The sequence below is a fragment of the Cyanistes caeruleus genome, chromosome 5 (genome assembly GCF_971803275.1).
Source record: "Cyanistes caeruleus chromosome 5, bCyaCae1.hap1.1, whole genome shotgun sequence".
NCBI classification, from domain to species: Eukaryota; Metazoa; Chordata; class Aves; order Passeriformes; family Paridae; genus Cyanistes; species Cyanistes caeruleus.
In genome coordinates this window covers 8,457,786-8,478,656 of record NC_141705.1, presented here as the reverse complement: position 1 = coordinate 8,478,656, position 20,871 = coordinate 8,457,786, and the positions used below count along the sequence as shown (strand labels likewise).

The 20,871-nt window shown below is 49.1% G+C and overlaps 1 protein-coding gene across 4 annotated transcripts; it reads left to right on the top strand.

Annotated features, from left to right (window-relative positions):
* Nucleotides 1–5,963: 5,963 nt before the first annotated feature.
* Nucleotides 5,964–19,376, top strand: LOC111928267 (uncharacterized). Of its 4 annotated transcripts, XM_086888955.1 has the most exons (11): nt 5,964–6,157; nt 6,254–6,314; nt 9,251–9,378; nt 9,427–9,829; nt 11,108–11,243; nt 13,088–13,176; nt 14,798–14,861; nt 15,245–15,333; nt 16,293–16,405; nt 16,839–16,995; nt 19,085–19,376. In XM_086888955.1, the coding sequence occupies exons 1-11, from the start codon at nt 6,146–6,148 to the stop codon at nt 19,234–19,236; spliced, it is 1,404 nt and encodes a 467-aa protein (XP_086745081.1). In that variant the 5' UTR covers nt 5,964–6,145; the 3' UTR covers nt 19,237–19,376. The 4 variants fall into 4 exon arrangements, with proteins under 4 accessions (XP_086745081.1, XP_023781425.2, XP_086745082.1 ...); XM_023925657.2 differs by having other exon boundaries at nt 6,054–6,157; nt 9,251–9,829; XM_023925658.2 differs by lacking the exons at nt 5,964–6,157; nt 6,254–6,314 and adding an exon at nt 8,967–9,061 and having other exon boundaries at nt 9,251–9,829.
* Nucleotides 19,377–20,871: the final 1,495 nt, after the last annotated feature.

The following is a 20,871-nucleotide window of genomic DNA, read 5'->3' as shown; positions in this document are numbered from 1 at the left end:
TATTGTACTAACAGTTGAGTTGATGTACCACCAGCCTGAGACCAAATGGCCAAATCACCTGATAATGTGTATCTTTTCAGTTTTGTGGCATTGTTTCTGTACATGCATTTCAGAATTGGCATTTCAAAGCTGACAAGTGCTGGTTTTGCTGTTTTAGGATATTTGTGAGTGGATTTACTGAAATAGTTGCTCTTGCTCCGTGTGTGGGTTCACTGAAAGTGGGTGAGCCCTGGGTGCTGTGTCTGCAGTGTGAAGCTGTGCTGAAGCACTGGAGCCACAGCCGAGATCTGATGGAAGATCTGCCATGCCCAGGTTCTGTGGATGGGGTATGGAAGTGTGGAATAAACCCTGTTGTTCTTCAATGCTGCCTTTATCTGAATTGGTGCAATGGTGGCTTCTCTCAGTTTGGGTGCTGCAGAAGGTGAGTTTGTTTTAGGAATGGTGGCTTTTAGGGTGGGGATTGTGGGTTTTTAGAAACTTGTGCTCATATACTGTTCCTAGGGTCTGGTCCTGTGATAAGCATGAAGGTTTGTCTTACAGTGTTGCGTAGAGATGTGTGGCTGGCCTTATCCCAATTTCTCTGTGTGCAGCTGTGTGAAATGGCTCTGTTCCACTTGCCTGTCCTGGGGTGGTGCCAGACATACTCAGAAGTTTTTCTTTTCTGTGTCAGGTTGACCTTATCAAATAGCCAGGAAGGGAATTAAATTCCAGGTCAGCTGCTCTGCTAGAATGCTTGGGACAAAAGCTTTGGGAGAGGTTGGGATACACACTTAATTTGTTATTTCACAGAGGACTTGCTTTCTGAGATTTCCTGGTGCCCAGACCCTGATACACTCTGCATGAACAGGGATGTGCCAATTCACCTGCCTGCTGAGCTGGCCTGGGCAGAATCACACCCAGCTGTTTTTAGCGGTCTCTGTGCCACTGGACACTTTGGAGAGGCTTAGCTGGTACCACGCTGTAGGGGATTTAATATTGAGGATGTTGATCTAATGCTAACCCTTAAGACTGTTGCTGGACCAAGCATTGTCTTCCAGACATGAGCAAACCCCTGCCAGGTGCTGTCCTGTGTTCCAAGTGCCTTTAGACAGTGCTTGAACGTCGCAGACTCCACTCCTCTCCCTGCCATGCAGGTGTGCGTGTAAAGGCTCTCCTGAGAACAGGGAAAATTAGGCAAGAAGCAAAACCTGGCTGTTCTAAAGTAAATGAGGTGTCTGTTTCCAGAGCCTGCTGTGTTTCAAGATACTTGCATTGTACCATCCCTGGAATTGCTCTCAAGGCTGAGTTGGATGGGCCTTGGAACAGCCTGGTCTAGTGGAAGGTGCTCCTGCCCATGGCAGGGGGTTGGGACTGAGTGATCTTTAAGGTCCCTTCCAACTGAAAACATTCTGGGATTCTGGGACCTTTTCCTGAGGAATTTGGGGAGAGGCCTTTACTTGCTTCACAAAATGTGCTTCCTGTGTAGCATTTGGTTTTATAATATACTTATTCCTTCCTGGTAGAAATTTAATGAAAATGGAAACCAGTTGGTTTCTCTGAATGGTTGATTGAACCCCTCACAAGCACATAAGCTTGTTTCTAGTGCCTGCCCCATAATTTGGTGTCACTGAAGTCCATCTTCTCTCTCCTTTTTGCTTTTCATCTTTCATTAGAATTATTTTTTTTAATTGGCTGTTTCCTGACATAGGAGAGTTGGCAAGACAAGCTGATCTTGTACTAAAATTTTGTGATCATCTGCATGGATCCAGAGCAAGGGAACCCAAGCTGTGCCTCAATGGAAGGTGTTTCCTCCTTCCCATCCCCAAATGCTGCAGCCATGAACAGCACAGGCAGCACCCCCTGTACTTGTTCTGCCTAAAGCACCAGCTGGGTTTGACCTCCAGCCTTAGAGCTGACACCCAAGACCACCTTTTTAACTGATGGGAGGATTAAATAAGAATTAAATGTTCTGTGCTACTTGTGAAAAAATAAACTTCTAGCCTCTGTATATGATTATGGTTGGCTAAACCATCAGATCCCTGCTGCAGTGCACCATCTTTCCTTTGGCTAGAGTGTTTAGAAGTGACTGTAATAGTATGTAACTTTTACTTAAATTCCCCCAGCTCCCTTTTGCGGGTTTTGTTGTTCCACCTCCACAACAGCCGTCGCTGCCGGAGGTTTCTGCTGGCGCAGTTCGGGAAGAGCGGCTCCCCAAGGCCGATTTTGGGTGGGGTGGTTTTGGTGCGGGCCCGGGTGTGGCGGTGTCCCCTGCCCAGCGCTGTGGTGCCATCGCGTGGCCGTTCTCTCGCCAAGAGATTTCACCGTCCGGAGCACAGAACCCCTCGTGTTCTCTGGGAACAGTGCTGCTGCTTTTTTTTTTTTTTTTTTTCTTTTCTCCTTCACCTCTGTGGGAGTGTCTTGGGCACAAAGCTGTTAACTGCTTGTTACACCTGCATCCCTAAAGCCCAGACACTTGTTGTGTTTTATGGGAGTCAGTGGATATACCTTGGAATAACCTTGCATCTTAAAGAGGGGTCTGGATTGGCTGTTGCTTCCCAGCACAGCCCGTGGGGTGGTGCATCCCAGGGGGGTCAGGAGTGCTTCTGCTTTTTTGTCTGTGGAGGAGCAAGTACTTGCAGCTGGTACCTCTTCTACACACAGCCAGGTTTGGGTAGGAATCACAACTTAAATTGCTTGAAGAAAATCTTTTCCAAGAAAAAGCCCATCAGAATCCTGATTGCAGTTTGAATATGTTGCTCTTTGCCAGCCACAGCAGCAGCCCAGCCCACCCTCAGCTGCTAGCTCAGCAGTAGAGTGAGGGTCAGCAATGCTGCCAAAGGACCACAGTCCTGTCAAATAGCTGGACACAGCACACCAAGCGGCATCACTTCTCCTGGAGTCATGGGAACAGGACAGCTTTGTAGCACCTTGCCTGCCTTGGAGCATGACAGTCATTTGCCACTCCAACAGGGGTCTGTTAAGCCTAGGACACCAACAGTGTGGTGGAGTGGTGGGTAAACATGGGAAGAGCCCAAGAATGCAAGGATAAATTATCTGAGTCCAGAGGAGGGCCAGTAAGATCCTCAGAGGCCTGGAGCACTTCTGCTATGAGGACAGGCTGAGAGAATTTGGGTTGTTTAGCCTGGAAAAGGGAGGGCTCCAGGAAGATTTCACAGCACCTTCTGCTACCTCAAGGGGCTATGAGAGAGCTGGAAAGGGACACAAGGACATGTGGTGATAGGACAAAGGGGAATGACTTTGAACTGAAAGGGTACAGGATTAGATTAGTTATTAAGGAAAAAAAAAAAAAAACTCCACTGTGAAGATGGTGAGGCACTGGATGTGATTTAGAGAAGCTGGGTCTGTCCCATCCCTGGAAGTGTTCAAGGCCAGATTGGATCAGTCTTGAAGCAATCTGGTCTAGTGGAAGGTGTCCCTATACATGGCAGAGAGGGTTGAAACAAGATGATATTTAGCTTTCAAGTCAACCATTCTGCTCTCTTTTGCTTGTAGTTAACACTTTCCTTAAAGAGTCACCTGGTGACCTACAGGCTGATGGATGTGACAATCCACTGTCAGCTCACATGATCCTCTCCTTTGCACTGTCCCCGCTGCAGGTGGGAGCTCAGCTGGGGATTTTCACCCCCACAGCACTTACAGTCACATCCCAGCTGACAAAAGCCGAGGCAGTGACAGGTCACAGGTGACTGTGAAGAAGGCTGGTGTTTGAGAGAGTCTTCTTGCTTGATGTTTCTTATTAAGCAGGTAGCTCTCCTTGTAAACAGGTCACTTGGGTATCTAACACCCAGGTGACTTGCAGGCAGTTAATGCAGAGCCTCCAAAGGTGGTCCTTGAGTTTGTAAAGCCTGGGAAGCTCAGAAATCCAAGTCTGCCCTCAGCAGATGAAACCTCTAATGGCACATTCTTTACTTGCTCATCTTGGATGAATCAGGACAGCCTTGGACAAGAGCTGTCCTTTCCAGGCTGGGCAAAGCCAGGGAGTTGGCACAAACTGCTGGAGTGTTTGGACAGGATGTTGTGTTCTTCAGAGAAGTGTCATTGCTCCTGTCTCTGCCCTGTGATCTCTGAGGGTGGAGAGCACTGTCTGGTTTGTTTGGGGACACAAGGTCTGCCAACTATGGAAGAGAAACAGAACTGACAAGAACAAGGCCCTGTGCCAGCCTACGGCATCACTTTTGATAAAGCATGACACTGCTTTTTCTTCTTTGTGAAACAACTAGCAAAAGCATTTAATCTCAATGGAGACAGGCCCAGGCACATCAGGAGTTCATGAATTTGTCTGTTTGTATTTTTCTGCCCTGAAGTGGCATTAGATTTTCCCCATCAGAAGTGTATTTCCAGCTTGTCCAGTTGCTAAAACAGTTGAGAAGAAAGCAGCCTGTCTCACCTCTTACCTGGGCTCTGCTAGCTCACCCAGAAAGGGGGCTCTGAGGGCACAGAAAGGGCTTTAATGCAAAATTTCCCTTTCTCTTCCATGTGTTAGGCTGAAACTCACTGTGAAAGTGCTGCCACATCCAGTGTGCACGTGAGTGCTGTAGCTGCTCAGCAAATGGTGACTTGGTTCTGGGACTGGGGAGTGTGGGAAAGCTCCCCACTAACCAGGGGTGTGCAGCTTGTGGGATGGAGGGGACTGGTCTGCTGCCAGCTTCCCTAGCAGGATAAATCTCACTAGGTAATTGCAGTGCACAGAGCTGCTCCATCCTCCAAATGCTGCTCCTGCAGATGTTGTCTCTCACTGCAGAAATCTCAGCCTGCTGGTGAGTGGATGGCCCTGCACAGGTCTGGGTGGAACAGGTTCTTTACACAGACTAAGATCAAACATCCTGTGGAGATACTTGTAAAACCTGTAGAGCCAAGCAGAGAATGTCATGCTGAGAGTTCTGATGCCTGCAGGGAAGGGGCAGCCCTCCAGCCACCCCTGCCTTGTCCAGAGCCACTGTGACTGTCACAGCGTCTCTGTGAGGGGCTGCCAGGGCCCAGTCCTTGAGCCTGATGTCGTGCTTGTGATCAGTCATCAGCTCAGGGAAGCCAGCTGGTCCCAGTTTGACCTACACCCACCCAAACTGGTGTTACCAGAGTGGAGGAGGCTGCCCTGTCCCCCTGCAGCTGCCATGAAGCAGGAGAGTTAGGCAGACTTTCACTGCCAGAGACAGGAGGACAGGAAAGCATCCCTGGCCCCAAACTGCCCCCACCTGGGCCACTGTGAGGAAAGCCTGAGGGTTTGTGTTAGAGCAGGCTAGTTCTGGCTCATCATGTTGGGTCCTATTGAGGGTCCTGGAGCACAAAGGACACAATGCATGACAGTGCCTGATCTCACTGAATGTGCAGCTCTGGGGGCTGCATGTGGAGCATCCACGATCCTGTATGAGGAGCCCTCTGTTCCCTCAGTTTGGGCAAAGATGTGACATGTGAGATGTGTCATTCAGCTGAATGCTAAAGGAAATCCTCTCACAGCAGCGGCCTGGCAATGCTGATTGCTGAACAGTGGGGGCAGAGGGAAAGGGGGGATCTTTCAAAGCAGGGCTGCAAGGTAAGGAAAACATGGGGACATCTGTGTCCTCAGGTGGCCCAGCAGGCGGTGCAGACACTGGAACACATGGAAAATGGGGTGGGGCCTCATTAAACTTAATGCTCTCATCTCAAAATCACCATCATCAGGATCTATGAGCTTGATCCTGATAACAAGTTGATGCATCAAGCTGGACACCATGGGGGCAACGGGGAAGGGAGAGGAATGAAATGCTGGTTGGGAAAGCTCAGTGCTCACCAGAGGCTGCGTTCTGGCTACAGCATGGTTGGCACCGGTTAAAATAGGAACTCTTCTGGGGTTGTTTTTCTCGTTTCTCTTCTCTCAGGAAATCTTGTGTGTCTAAAAATTGAGATCCTCTCACTTGACGAGGTCACGGGGGGCTGGCCCGCAGCCAGGCTGGGTTCCCAGGCTGCTCTGCCCATCCCTCCCCGAAGCCACCACTTCCTCCAGAGCGCTGCTCTCGCACGGATTTCTGCAGTTCTGTGAGGGGAGATCTGCTCCTCTGGGTGCCTGCTGCGTGCTCTGCTCTCAGGAGGCCGTATCGTCTCAAGACCTGTTGCAGTCTCCGAATATAAACCCCCCTTTGTTGGGGAGAGGTTGACTTGACTGAGCCGCATGATCAGTCAGGTGACAAAATTGGGCACAAAAGCGGAGCAGAATGAGCAGCTGGGTGAGGGCATTAGCTGCTGATCCTGCCTCTTGACAGGCTGTGTTACTCCTCAGGGAAAAATGAGTGCCTGGCCCTGTCTTCTGCTGTGGAGCTTAACCATGGTGTGTTTAACAGGTAAGTCCTGACACGGGGAGAGCTGTGCTCACGGCTGGCTGAAGCCACCATGGGCCTGTGGGAGCCCTGGGCAGGGCTGGGGCAAGGCAGGGCAGGAAGGAAGGAAGTGTTGGTACACTGGCAGTGTTGGAAATGGGGTGCATGCAGTATATACAGAAATCTGCTCATACAAGAGGAAAAGAAAAAAAGGAGGATTAGAGCTGTATTACTCTGCGTATTGAGGATTTGCAGAGGCTTTATCTTAAACCCCAAGGAGCAGGATGCCTGTTGGTAGCTGGGAAAGATCAGCTCTCTGATCTTTCAGAGATCAGCCTGACATCCTCAAGGCTCTTGTTCATACCAAGGTTCCACATGCAAAATAACACATCCTTCAATTTTCCCTGGAGATACTTTGGATGATTCACAGTGCTCCTTAACAAAATACTACTACTACTACTACTACTACTACTACTACTACTAAAGTCTAGAAAGTAAAATCGCTGTTCCATGATGTAGACAGTGTAAATGCAGGAGAGAAAATGGTTTGTCTGATGAAGCTGAGGTTGTTTGAGTACTGGTTTTTCACACCTGTGACCGACTATAACTGATAAAATACACAAACACTTTACTAGTGCTCAAAACTATTTTTTTCAGCCTGCTGAAAACTTCTTTTTTTCCTCCAGAAATTGTTAAATTACTAAGAAGTACTGGCTACCAAAAGATTATTGATGGATACTGAAGTTTTGCAAACAAGTGTATTACTTCCAGTAACATATTGTAGAAATCTACTTTCCATTTTAAAAAAATTCCTCTTAAGAGCACCACCATTTGACATTAAAACCAAACAACCAATGAAACAAATTCAACTAAAAAACCCCAACAACAACAAAATTCATCCAGCTGTGGGCAGTCCAAGTTGTTGAAACCTCTGCAGTGTCTCTGGCTGGCAGAGTTGAGCTGTTGGGGACAGGAGGGAGCTGTGGCAGATCAGTCTCTGATCTCAGAGGTCATCCTGAAAGTTTTTCCCTGGGAATTTGACAGCACTCTTAACTTAGTGTTTATGTTGGGATCAGTTTAATGGATCTCAGGACTGACTCAGTTTGTTGCCAGAGGTGAGGAAAAATCAAGCAGACTGGCTTCAGCCCCTGAGGCAGGGGAGTCAGATGAGGGGAATTGTGCATCTTGGTTCTGGGTGGTGGCATGGCCACAGTGGCAGTGCCCTGTGTGGGCACTGTGGAGCTGCTCTCCCTCCCTTGGACCAGTGCTGGCACCTCTGTCCCTTGGATTTGAGCCTCGGGCAAACCAGCATGTTACAAACTGATCACTGCAAGATTTGGTGTCTCTGTTTTAGGGCTACAGATAGAAAATGAGATTTAGTTCAGTTGGTGCTGAACATTATTGGCACAGTGCTAATAATGCCAAGGTTGTGGGTTTGATCTACATATGGGCCATTCACTTAAGAGCTGAAGTCCATGATCCTCTAGGTCCCTTCCAACTCAGACTATTCCATAAATTCTTTAAAACCTGGGCAGTGGCTCATATGGCTGGGAGCTCCTCTGCTCTACTCAGTAATTACACCAAGATGGATTTTGGCACAAAGCAGGCAATCATCAATAGGAGGGAGCACTCCCAGCAAACTGTCTCCATGTGATCACAACCTTATAAAGACTCTTTTATCCATTGGCCTGATCCTGGTGCAGAACTTTAACTGGAGCTGCCATCAGCTTGGCCTGTTGATGTTGATGTCCATACCATGGTACTGAGCACTGGTGCCCACCGTGCCTGGCCTTGCATGGTGGGTACAAAATTGAAAGAGAAGTTAAAGGCTGGGGGTGAATCAGGGCTGGGGAAGAGTCTGCAGGGATGTGGGTCTGACACCTGACAGCTTGTGCTGTCACCCATCTTGTCACCTTTCCCATGATCTTGCCCTCACCTAGATCCTGCTGTCGGGTGTCAGCTGCACTCTTTGACCTCCTTGAAAACCACAAACCAACTTCTTAGGGGTCCTTGTGTTTTCTGTGCCACGGGGCCTGGATTGCCAAGGGGGCTTAGCAGGTTTGTGCTGCTTGGGAGAGCATTTACACCCCACAGTATCAGCTCCAGCTGCCTATTGGTGCTGTATAAGGTTGAGTGTTTTCAGAAGCTGCAGTAAGTACTGAGTAAATCTGCCCTGAGTTCCTGAACCCAGCTGGTGGCACAGCTGCTGTGGCATAAGCTGCCTGTTTTGGCTTTGCTTTTCTTCCTTTTATTAGTACCACACTGCTAAATTAACAATTACCTGCTGTTTTCCATGCTCAGTTCCATGGGTCTCTCCTCTGTTAGACACTGGTGGACATTACCCATGTCTGTGCCCAGGGATGTCTTCCATCACCAGATGATGTTCCAGTCTACCATGTACACAGCAAAACAACCTGAGCTACAGGAACACCTCCTTTCTCTACAGATTGCGGCAATCCTCACTCTGAGGAGGGATTACAGAATTAAAGCAACTCTTGGCCTGCAGGTTCCCTTCTGGTTACTGGATGTAGCACCAGACAGCTTAAAAAACCCCTGAGCCCATCTTTTCTTGGCAGATCTGTTTAAGAGAGATGGGATAAAGCAGTCAGCTATTTGATAATCATCTTAAATCAGATTGTCATGAGATCTCAGCATAAACAGTCTCAAGGAGCTAACAAAACTGACTGTTTCAGACAATTCTCACACCATCTCAGACCTCCATTGGCATCTACTTACTTGTGGCCTCATGGACCCACTCATTTCTTTCCTTGGTAAGTCTCTGATGTGCCAGACATGCTCAGATGCTGCCTCAGATCCTTGCTCTGAACACAGCAGCGGGGAGTTTTCTGGACATCAAACAAGCCTATGTGGTTTATGCAGTTGATAAAGACCAGAATGAGAAGCCATCATTAAAGGGAGAGCAACAATTCAGCCACTAATTATGTTTTTTCTTCTCTTAGGTATTGCTTTAGGCCAGATAACCAGCACTGAGGTTCCCATTGCATCAACCCCAGCACCTCCCAGTACAGCCAGCACTGAGGTTCCCATTGCATCAACCCCAGCACCTCCCAGTACAGCCAGCACTGAGGTTCCCATTTCATCAACCCCAGCACCTCCCAATACAGCCAGCACTGAGGTTCCCATTGCATCAACCCCAGCACCTCCCAGTGCAACCACTGCTGCAGCCTCTGCTCCCCCAGCTGCTCCTGCAACACTCTCAGCTGGACTGACCCCAACCACTGCAAACCCTACTGCATCCACAGCAGCTCCATCTGCTGATGCAAGCACAAAATCCCCTTCCCAGACTCTGCCCATCACCACGGGGACCAGCCCCACCTCTGGCAGCAGGGCTGCCTCTCAAGGGTCTGCAGCACTGACAGTCACATCCAGCAGTGTCCCAGCGTCCCCTCCAGGAGTGACCACATCCCCTGGGGTCCCAGCATCAGCTCTGCTCCCCACCACCCCCCAGCCCTCCAGCTGCAGCACAGTGAATGTGACAGCCTGTGCCCGCTGCCCCCCTGGGACAGTCCCCACCCAAGGTAAGGGTCCCTGCTCCCACCTTCTGTGTCAGAGGGAAAAGGGATTTGTCAGGGGAGGTGAAGCCAAAACTTGCTCTTGTTGGAAGCTTGGACAGGCAGCAGGAGAGGGACTTAATTCATTTCACCCTTCTGAAATCAAAAATGTGGTATTTCCTGGCCTTGTGCTGTGTTTTGGTCTTCCTGAGGCTTTCCCAGTGGGATGACAAAGTAGTGGGATTGTGGCACAAAGTGTATCACAATTACAGTTTGATTTATTGGCAGAAGAACGTAATTTTGGGGTCCAGGGCCAAATACAAGGTCAATTTCCAGCTGTCTTGAATGTTTGAAAGAGAATCTGCTGTAGAGGCAGCCTTTTACGGTGGCCTTGAGAAAATCCTTGATCAAGTTCTGCTGTGGGCAGCAGTGCATAATATAACCTTTCCCAGAAGTTATTTGTTGTAATGTGGTTGAGTTTTGATTTCAAACACCACCACCCCATCCCACAAAAAAAAAAAAAATCTCAAAAAAAGAAAATAATTCTCCAAAATACAAGCCATGTACTTTTTGCTTGTTCCCTGCACTGCAGGGCACTTTTAAAAGCAGCTCTGATGCTTTAGGGTGAATCTGCAGAAGGCGGGAGTTCTCTGACCTCCCTTTTATGCAGGACCTTCTTTGACAGGGCCTTCTCTTGCCTGTGTTGGGGTGCAGCTGCAGTAAATCCCACCCAGTTCCTCTGTGTGGCTGGGATTGGTTTTGTGGAGCAGAGAGGGGCAGAACTTGCCTGCTGGGAATGCATGCCATGTACCTGTGCTCAAAGAAAAGCTGCTGCTGCTTAAGGCAGATCCTCGACTCTGGGGCTTTACTTAACAGTTCTTTTTAATTTAAATTAATTTAAGCTTCCTACAAGCTTAAATCATCAGTAGTCTAAAGAAGTATACTGGTTTATTTTTGTTTTGTTTTGTTTTTGGGGGTTTTTTTAATATTTTTGTGTGTTGGAGGGAAAACAAGGAAAATTTTCCTGGACCCTCAAATTAAAGAAGGAAAAAGCAGTCAGCTTAATTACTGGAGATCCACACGGACAGCCTTGGCTCCTTAGATCATCTTTTGGCTGTTCTGCAGCTTGCTAACAGTGGACAGCAGCATAATTAGCATGAACATTACAATTTCTACCCTCTAAGAGTGCCTTGCCAGAGAACTGCATCCCAAAAAGCTTCTGCCTTTGTGGCAGTGACCTGTCCTGGCAGACACAGAGGTTTCAGTCAAGTCTGATCCTGATCCTGACTTTTTGTTCCAATTTAGGCACCTTGAGCTGCTCGTGCTGCACAGGGGGCTCGTGTGTAGATCCCAGTGCCTGCAGCCCCTGCCCACCTGGCCACTACCAGCCCCAAAGTGGGCAACCATCCTGCCTGCCCTGCCCACAGGGGTATTACACCAGGTGAGTGACTGTGATACACCACAAACACTTCCCAGCTGTAAAAATCTCTTCCTTTGGGCTGTTGGAAAAGCGCTGCCAGGGCTGTTTCTCAGAGGCTGAATTCTCCTCATCAGGAAACCTTGGTGTGGATGTCCCTGTGCTGGGGGCTGCTCCTCTCTGGGCTCTCCTTTTGTACCACCCTGTCTTTTGTCTGCACTGAGGGAACATGTTGCTTTGTGCTGGGGAGACAGGAGTGAGCTGTGGGTTCACCTCCTCAGCTTTTCTGAAGGATGTGTCTGACCAACAGGCTCCATCTCCCTGCTTTTCCCAATGACTTTCTCAGGCCCTGTTTTCTTGCCCCCGAGGCACCTCACTACATTTGAGTCCCTGACATCTAAAGCAATACCCTCAGCTGATGGAGTGTGGAAAAGCTGACAAGACATCCCAGCCAGGAGCCCAGTCCTGCAATTCCAGGGCTCACCCAGGGCTGCCCCACCCAGGGATGCTGTTCAAGTGTCCTCTGGCTGCGGGACGTGTGCATGTGCTGCTCTCTCCATTTTATCGGATTTTCTCTTGCTGTATCCGTGTCTGCAGTGAGCTGTGCCCTTTCTGTGGTGGCAAGGACAGGAGTAGGGGCAAGAGCCTCCCCAGGACTGTGTCCATTGCAGGGCAGCTCCATTTGGATCGGTCCTGGGGACTGGCAACAAAATCTGGCTGTAGGAAGGGTGACCTGACTGTGCAGATTGTTTGCAGCAGCCCCTGAGTTTGAGGTGCCAGCAGGATCTTCCTCCGTGCTCCCCCCTTGCAGTTTGTGCTGTGAGAACCTGCCTTAAAAATGTACCCCCATATTGTTTTAAAAACCAGTCAGGAGCAGTCTCCAGGGCACACAGAGCTGCTGTGCTGGGATGTGGGAGAGGGTCAGGCAGCAGTGCTGGGTTGGTGTGTGCCAGAGCAGGGACCAAAGGTGGGGGGTTCTGGAGGGCACCTGGGGGTGCAGTGTGTGCATGGCCATCTCCTGGTGGCTGCCTGGGCCTCAGGGCTTCAAAGGTGCCATTAAACATTTCTGTGGTATTTGGAGAACTCGGCCTCCCCGCAGCTTTGAGTGGCTCTGGCAGGCCAGTTTTTTGTTGTTTGTTTGTTTCCAGTTGGTTTGGGGGTTGCTGGTTTGGTTTCTTTCTGCAAATCTCATGCAGCCCTGAAGTTTCTGAAGGAATCAAAAAGCATGTCCTTGTTTTCCTCCAAAGCATCTCTGAGTATGTTATCAAATTCCCATGCCCACATACTTGAGGGGATTTGGCTCTGTTAGTGATGAGTGTAAAAGCTTTCTCTTCCCCTGACTTTGCCTCATTTCCTCCCCCTCCTCCTGGACATTTTGCTTCCCTTTTCCCACAGTCCCTGCTATTTAAGGTCGGGGCTCTCTCATGTCACTGTCTGTGGTTTAGGTCCTTTTTTCAGCTCCTGATTCCCAGCAATGGAGCAGCTCCTTTTGAAATCACTGATGGATGCTGCACAGCAAACACCTTCCCTATTCCATTTCCAAGAGTGGATTTAAGAGTCTGACTTTAAGCCAAGGGTTTTAAGCCTGACCACAGCGTATTTTTCAAGACCTTCAATTCAGATGGTCCCTTTCCATATTGCTCACAGGCAGAGGGCATCTCTAGTGTTACTAATACAGAAAACTTTATTTTTTTAGTGGACCTTTAACATTCAGGTGAGTTCAAACTGATGTTTTTCTGCCTGAACTCTTTTTTCATAACTGCTCCATTTCTAGACTTGTCAGTGTCATGTTCTGCCCTATCTTCTCCAAGTGGATAGAGGCTTGGGTGACCTAAAATTGTGTCCCACTCTGCTCCCTTCCCTCCCAGCTTCCCAAGGAGCACTGTGTGTCTTCCCTGCCCACCAGGACATTTTGCTAATGAGTCTGGGACTGCAGCCTGCAGAGCCTGTGAGCAAGGTAGGCCTTGATTTGTGTTCAACCCAAATGCATTTTCATCACATGATGCTTTTTCCCAGGGCCAGATGTAATTACCAGGTAACTTAAAAGTACTGAAGGGTAACCAGGTTAAAAATAGCCCAGATCTCTTACCTATTCTGTTGTTATTAAAATAAAAAGAGCAGATCTCAGCCATGCTTCCATGCTTGTTTTTGCAACAAGTTAATGCTAACTCTGCAATGAAAGTCTGGAAAAATGTTTTATGAAATTCAGTTTTAGGACAAGGGGGGAGCATTGTCAGGAAAATAAAATATTCTCTATTTCTGATAGCAAAAATTAGTCTAAACCATCTTTGTTTTCATTTAGACAATTTTCTGCAGTCTGAATATTAAGTGTAATACTCTCTTTATTTTCCACACGTTCAAACTGGGGTTTCAAAAAGGAGCTGCTTTGCACCTGGCTAATGCCACTCAGGCTGGTACAATGTGTTTGCAGACAGGGTAACAGCATGTGCAGAACAGAACAGCACTTACTTATGCAGAACTCTAATTAACACATGCAGTGCAGCAGCTCCTCTGCACCCAAAATGGGGTCCTGCTTGAACATGCACAACTGTTCCTTTGAAAATCCACCCACCGAGCTGCTGGGCTGTACCCAAACCTTGGCTGTCACTTGCTGAGTCTGGGAGGAACAAAATCTGACTGGTGACAGCGATGGGGTCTGTCACTGCCTTTACTCAGCAGATCTGAACACTGTGTTAGACAACAGGGGAGTCTGTGGGGGTGGCCCCTAAATCCTGCAAGTATAAATGTAAAAAAATCCTTTGCCTTGCAGGGAGAGGGGAGATGGGTTTGGTTTCATCCTGCTCTGCCACAGCCTCTGCTGCCAGGTTTGAGGCAGATCTTACCCACACCATGTCCAACTCCTCTCTGAAGCTTAATTCTGTCCCATGTGGGCAGTGACCATGCTGTGCATCATCAGGCACCTCCAAACCCACCTGAACTCCCAAGTGCTGCTCTCTCAGCTTTCCTGTTGGTGTGGTGAGACTCACAAATTGGGTCCTGCTGGCCCCTGGGCACTTTGGGACAATTCACTCCTTTTTGTGCCTTGGGAAGGGTCTGTACATGTCCTCCTGGTCCTGGTGGTGCAGGGATGGAGGCTCTGCACCAGCAGAGCCACCTTGGCTGGAGGGTCTTGTGTCCTTCCTTTTGCAGGGAGGAAGATGCACCCCAGACTTCCTGGGGTGGGGGAAGGCCTGGAAGGGTGGGGTGACTGGAGAGGTTTCCCCTGGTCAGAAACTTGTTCCAGCTGAATACCTTGGGAGCTGGCACTGGGATCACCTATTCCAGCTTCATTCCAGTTCAGCCTGTGGTGCTGGGAAGGGTGAGAGGTTTCTCTGTCTCCTTGGTGTGGTTTTGAGCGATGTGAGATGTGCCACCGGGGCATCTGCCAGAGCCCCCCATGCATCCCTCAGCATGGCACTATGCACCCCAAAAATCCTAAATTAACCCCTGAAATGCCACCTGAAGTGTGCTGTGGGGAGTTGTTTGGTTACTTGTAAAATGGGCACAATCAAATACAGAGCAGTGTGGGGCAGAGAAGTGGAGGCAGGACCCTGAAGCCTTACTCTTCTCCTTTTCAGGCTATTTTAGCTCCAAGCAAAATGCAGCTTTTTGTCTGCCTTGCCAGCCGGGATCATTTTGCAAGTAAGGAGCCTCCTGGGGTGTGGGAGCTCAGGTGGGCAGGGAGGGGGGTTTGTTTTAGCCACTGAGCTGGAACCAGCAGTGTGGTGCTCAAAGACAGGTCACCAGCCATTTCAGCTGCAGGATGGGGCTTCAAGCAAACCAGTCAGGTATCCCTGACCATGGCATGGCAGTTGGAATGAGATGATCTTTAAGGTCCCTTCCCACCCAGACCATTCTGTGATTCTATGAGAATCTCACTGGAGACAGACACCCACAAAACAGCAAAGGTTCCTGGCTGGTGTGGTTGACTGAAGGCTCCAGTTTATAAGAGCTGGTTTTGGTGGGCTGGTTTGGTCTTGGAAGTGCTCATTCTACAGTGTGTCCTGCCTCCTCTCCCCTCCCAGCACCAGCAGCTGCTCGGCCTGTCAGTCGTGCCCCGGCGGGCAGGAGGCTCCTCGGGAGGCGTCGGAGCGCTGCGAGCCCTGCCCGGCAGGTAACTGCAGCCAGAGGAGAGGCTGTGCCCGGCTGGGAACACACAGCTCCAGTGGCTCACTCCACTCATCTCATCCAGCCCAGGGCTGCAGGTCCCTGCAGAGCAGAGCTGTGCCCTGGCAGTGAGGGATGGTGCTGGGATGGTTTGACTGGGTGCTGTGCCACACCTTCCCACCAGGATGGTTAAAGGCTTGGAGCTGTGCTGGGCCCTGGCGTGCCAGAGAGCCCAAATCCACAGCTGGGTAACAGCTCCAGCAAAGAGCAGCTCTGTGGTGGTGGCTTTGCTGAGGAAAGCACAGCCTTGCTCTCAGAGATGGATGTTCTGCAGGGGCAGAGGGACGTGGCCGTGCTCCTTCCTGTGCTGTCTGAAGCACCAGGCAGAGCAGGTGAGCCAGCAGGGCTGGGCAGAGCTCTGGCAGAGCCCGTGGCAGTGGGCAGCCTCCAGTGTGGACACAGCACCAGGGGTGTCTCACAGCCAAGCTGCATTTTAAACATGCAGGAAAGCATTTTACCACTCTGAGACTTGGAACTTCTGTGACCCGTCTCTCCCACAAAGCCTGGGAAACTGAGCTGTGCTTTGAAGTCTGCTCAGCAAGTTTCAAACAGCTGGAAAAGGTGTTTGAATCCAGAATTGGAGAGGATGAAACACTGCTGACCTTCAGCTCCTATCTTCCCTCTACATTAAAGCCAGAGCTCACTACTAAACCCCTCTCCCACTACTCCTACTCACACTGCTCTGTTTGCTGAGGTCTGACCCCAAATATTCTTTAGTCCCTGTTTGTTCTGTTCTGACCCTTTGCCCCCAAACCAGGACCAAAGTCCAGGCTCAGCTTTTGTTACGCACGTGAGAACTTAATGCTCTTTCTCCCTTTGGCTTTGAAAGCTGATTCATCCATAAGCAATTGCAAAGGTCCTGGGGTTTAGTCTCAGGCCTTAATATTCTGCTTATTTGCTGTTTAGGTACATTCAAGGGTCCCGGTGATGACAGATGCAAGGCCTGCAGGACAGGAGAGTACCAATTACAGCGGGGCAAGGAGAGCTGTGACCTGTGCCCAGAAAACCACTACTGCCCTGTGAGTCCCCATCAGCTGGGGGCAGCCTGTGTTAACCAGAGCGTTCCCATGACAAGCTAAATACACTGCAATTAACACTTTTTTTTCTTTTTTTTTGTAATCTGAGCTTCCTTTATCTTAAACATAGACAGGGCTCTGATGCAGGGAGATGATTAAAACTGTGGTTCCAGGAGTGTGGCTTTGTGCCTGAGCTGCCTCCTCTGACTGGGCCATGAGGGGATGGTGTGTGCATTAATGAGGGGGTTTGATGTATTAATGACACCCTCTGCCCTTCCCCATACTCTAACACTGCAGGGGCAGGCAAGACTGAATAATGATGACAGGTTCATTCCTTTATTTATTTTTTTTCCTCCTAATGCTAAAATGTTATGTTCCTTTGCCCTGGTTGCCTTCTGCAGTTTGTTGGTGCTGAGTTACTTCTTCTCTTGGGCAGAGCCCAGATGTGAACCCAGTCAAGTGCCCTCCTGATGCCTTCTGCCCCAGGGGCAGCGTGGAGCCCACCTACTGCATGGAACTTTTCCTGTACAAGGCAGGGGACTCCTGCCAGCTGACCCCTGCCACTGTCATTGTGCTGGCCACCTTCTCAGCAGGTGAGTCTGGGTCCTCTCTGTCCTCTGGTGAAACCAGGCACCCCTCTGCAGCTCTGTGTTGAACCAGGCTTTCTCTGGGTGGTGTATTTTGTGTTTCTGGAAGGCTGGATTTCTGATGAAAGCCCTTGTGGCTGCTCTCAATGCCAGTGAGTCCTTTCCCTTGCTCTGAAGGAAGGTGGCACAGTGCTGAATGCTTGTTGTTTGTCCCTGGGAAGCACTGGTGTGTGTGCACCCTCAAACAGGGATTCCCTGGCTGCACAAAAGTAGGAAAAAGGAGAATTTCCTTTTGGTATGAGACTGTTTCCTGAAAGCATTCCTGCCTAAAGTCATGCCACAGCATCCAGCAGCATGGGGAGCTGCTGGCTCAGTGTTGGTTGTACTGATGCCAAATGTACCCTGTACCCAACAGTCAGGACCTGCTGAGTGTGGGGAGCATCCCTTCAGATGCCACCTGCTGTAAATCAGCTCACTAGGGCAAGCTAATGAGTGTGTGAGTTTTGCAACTGGGAAACTGCACCAGGAATTATTGTTCCAAAACAATAAATATGCATTTTTAGTCTCAGGAAAGGGAAAAGCAGAGTTCTCTTGTTTTTAATCAAAGGTGGGGGGAGGTTTAATCAGAGTTATGATGAAAATGAGCAACTTCTACTGGTGTGGATTGCAGAAAGGGCAGATGAGGAAGGAGGGAGGAGGAATCTGTTTCCTGTGCCCAGAGAGATGAAGAGCAATCCCAAAGTGCCCCTTACACTACCAGAGATGAAAATGTTGTGTCAAGAGAGCAAAGTCAGAGATGAGTACGCCATCAGAGGATAAAGAATATCCAACAAGCCTCTTATTCAGTTTCTGTGTTTCAAGTGTATTTTATGTACTTCCTGAAGATCCATTCTCCACTTGGCTCGCTGTTGTTAAAAGGAGAGAGGGGAGATTAAATGCATGTGTTACTCCCCACTGTGAAAAAGACACAGCTTCTCCAACACCAAAGCAGAGCTCCCATCACACTGATCTCTTGGCAGCTGAGGAGGAGACAAGGACAGCAGGGTCTGGAGGAGCTCTAGCAGCACCCTCTGACTGTCTCCATGGGGCTGGAATGCCTGGTGGGAGCAGATGAGGGTTACTCTCACAAGCTGTGGCTTGGCGCCATGAGAAAGCTCCTCCACTGACCCCTATCCCCTCACACCAGGCTCTTGTCCAAAAATCTGCCAAAACAGATGCCATCTGAAGCAATTATTAATTTGAAAAAGTAGATTAAACTCAAGTATATGAAAAGACTGCCCAGAGAGGGACAATGGCCCATTAACCAGCATTTGTGATAAACAAGTCTGAGGGTCAGGGAACAGCATTCCTGCCTCTCCCAAAGCTTGCTGCAAAGAGGGGGAAAGGAACCAGCCCACGCAGGAACCCGCGGGTATTTCACGGCTGGTCTCACAGATCAAGTGTTTACCATGAGACTTGTCTGCTCACACAACCGAAATTTGGGCGTATTTGTCTGGCCATATTGCATCACAGCGACAGATTTGTGCTCTTCTGTTCAGAGCAATTTTCTCTGTTGATGCTTCTGCCAGAAACAAACGAACAGAATGTCGCAGTACTTGAGATTTGCCAATTACTTCCATGTCTATGCCCAATCCAAAAGTAATTTTTCCTGACAGCCCTGATTTCAGTCTAGACTCAGAGTTAATCTAGGTTAGTTACTTCTTGTGCTTCAGTGTAAGCACCGCACAGGGCAAACTCATTTCTCAACAAGATCCTTTTGGTGGGGTCTGCAGTGAATAAGACGCCAAGTGGAAAACAGTTCCAGAGAGCAGTGAGTAAACGGGAGTAGGAAATCGAGTTACTGAATTACTTCAATAAAACTTGTTGTTATCCCTTGCAGCTTCCAGAGTTAAGCTGAACTGCTGAAGCTGAGTGTTACTTTTGCCAGTGGAACCTTTTTTCTTCCCTCTCTTTGGAGAATATGTAGGAGAAAAAACTCCCTTATTTTATCAGAAGGGAATACCTGAGCTGAGAAGCCTTGGAGCAAACATCACCTGTGTGAGATTCAACTTCCCATCTGTGAATAACTACCCTTCCTTTCTTTCATTCTTTCTAGGTGGAATCATTGTTGTATTTCTAATAATTCTGAGACAGCGGCAAGAGCACAGCAAGAAATCCTTGAGGTCTCTGTTGCTGCCCCGGGGCTCGGGAGGACACCCCACGTACGGGGGCATGGAACACACAGAGCCAGTCTATGCTGGCTGGTAGCACAGGCCACCAGCAGCAGCCACCTGCCTCTCCCTGCCCTGGGGCAACACAGATGTGGTTCTGGGCAAGATGTTTAACCACAAGCAACCTAGTTCTGTATAGCTAAAATCCGTGCTGGGAAATAAAACTCAAGGTTTTGAGTTGTGGCTACTTGTGCAAACCAACCCAGCTCCCTGCTCTGCTGCACTAGGCTAATGGGAAAAGTCTTCCCCTTCCAATTCCTGGCTTTATGCACAAGTAAATACTTTTCTTGTTTCCTCAGGGGGAAACCCCCCCCAAACAGCAATCAATCATACCTGTTTCTCCATTTTAATAGCTCAACAGAGTAAGGATTGACTCCTCCAGTTACTGAGGTTCCTTTGCACTAACATGAATATGCCTCCTTTTAATAATATCCAATTTTTTATTCTGTTCCCCATTCTCAACATTTTCACATAAGCACAAGTCAAGGAAAGGGATCCTAAGGCTCTCCCTTTCAGCTGTGGGCAAACATGCACAAGTAAAGTAATGGCTGATTCCTGGACAAATAAGTCCCTTTTGTTTCCTGCTGTCAGGTGCTTCAGAGTGGAGCTATGAAGGAGCAGCATGCTGCAGGCACATACCCTGCACCTTTCTGCATGCTGAGGAGAGGGGCCTGTAGCAGACCCAGTGCCTAAATGCCTGGGCAAAGTTCTGTCCCTGACCCTGGACACCCCACTCATCCAGGAGAGCAGCACAAGTGGTTTTTACCTGTTTGCTGTGGCACTGTGAGCCTTCTTCTGTGCACCCAGCCCAGTTTAACCATCTGGTTAAACTAATGTGATTTGTATTTTCCAGAGCTAATTTCTGTGTGTGGCTGGTTGACTCTTGTCTGCTCTACGTCCCCTATCATATTTTTATCCAGGCATTCAGAAATGCCCATCACCTGGACTGGAGCCAGTGTCAACTGCTCCACAAAACCAGTCCCTGTGGCCTCTTAACCTTCCCACCTTGTTTTCCTTTTCCTCCTGCAGACATTCCTGCACAGGTGCTGTGTAAACCCAGCCCAGCCAGCTGTGACCCTTTGCGTCAGTGCTGTGCTTCCCCAGCCCTCCATGGCCAGCAAAAACAATATCACTATCAAAAGATCCACTGCAGAGGTGGTAGCAGGTGTTACTTCTCACTTGATCTTGCAGAAGGAGAGATGGCTGAAGGAACCATGGCTGTGGGGGGTTAAGTGGTTCCTGCCCTCAGCTGCTCATTCTCCTCTGCCCAGGGAAGGTGTTAGAAGTGCTTTAAAGAATTTACACTATATATCACCTCTGTGATGTCTCTCAACTCTTGTCAGGTGAGTAGCTGGGTGGAAGACTGATACATCAGCTGTTGTGGGCAGCCAGGTTACCCAGAGAAGCTGTGGCTGCCTCATCCCTGGAAGTGTTCAAGGCCAGGCTGGATGGGGCTTGGGGAAGGTGTCCCTGCCCATGGGACCTATTTGTCTTCTTTCAGAAGCTGCTGCTCTTCTGGCTTGAACTCAAAGGGCTTTATGCATTTCTTAGATATAATCAACTTTCCTGTGGCAAGGCCACGGTGCTCCTACCAGGTGATGTGCTCAATTTGTATAACAAATACCTCATTTTGCCAAAGAGGCAGGAGGAGATCACCATTTTGTCTTCAAAT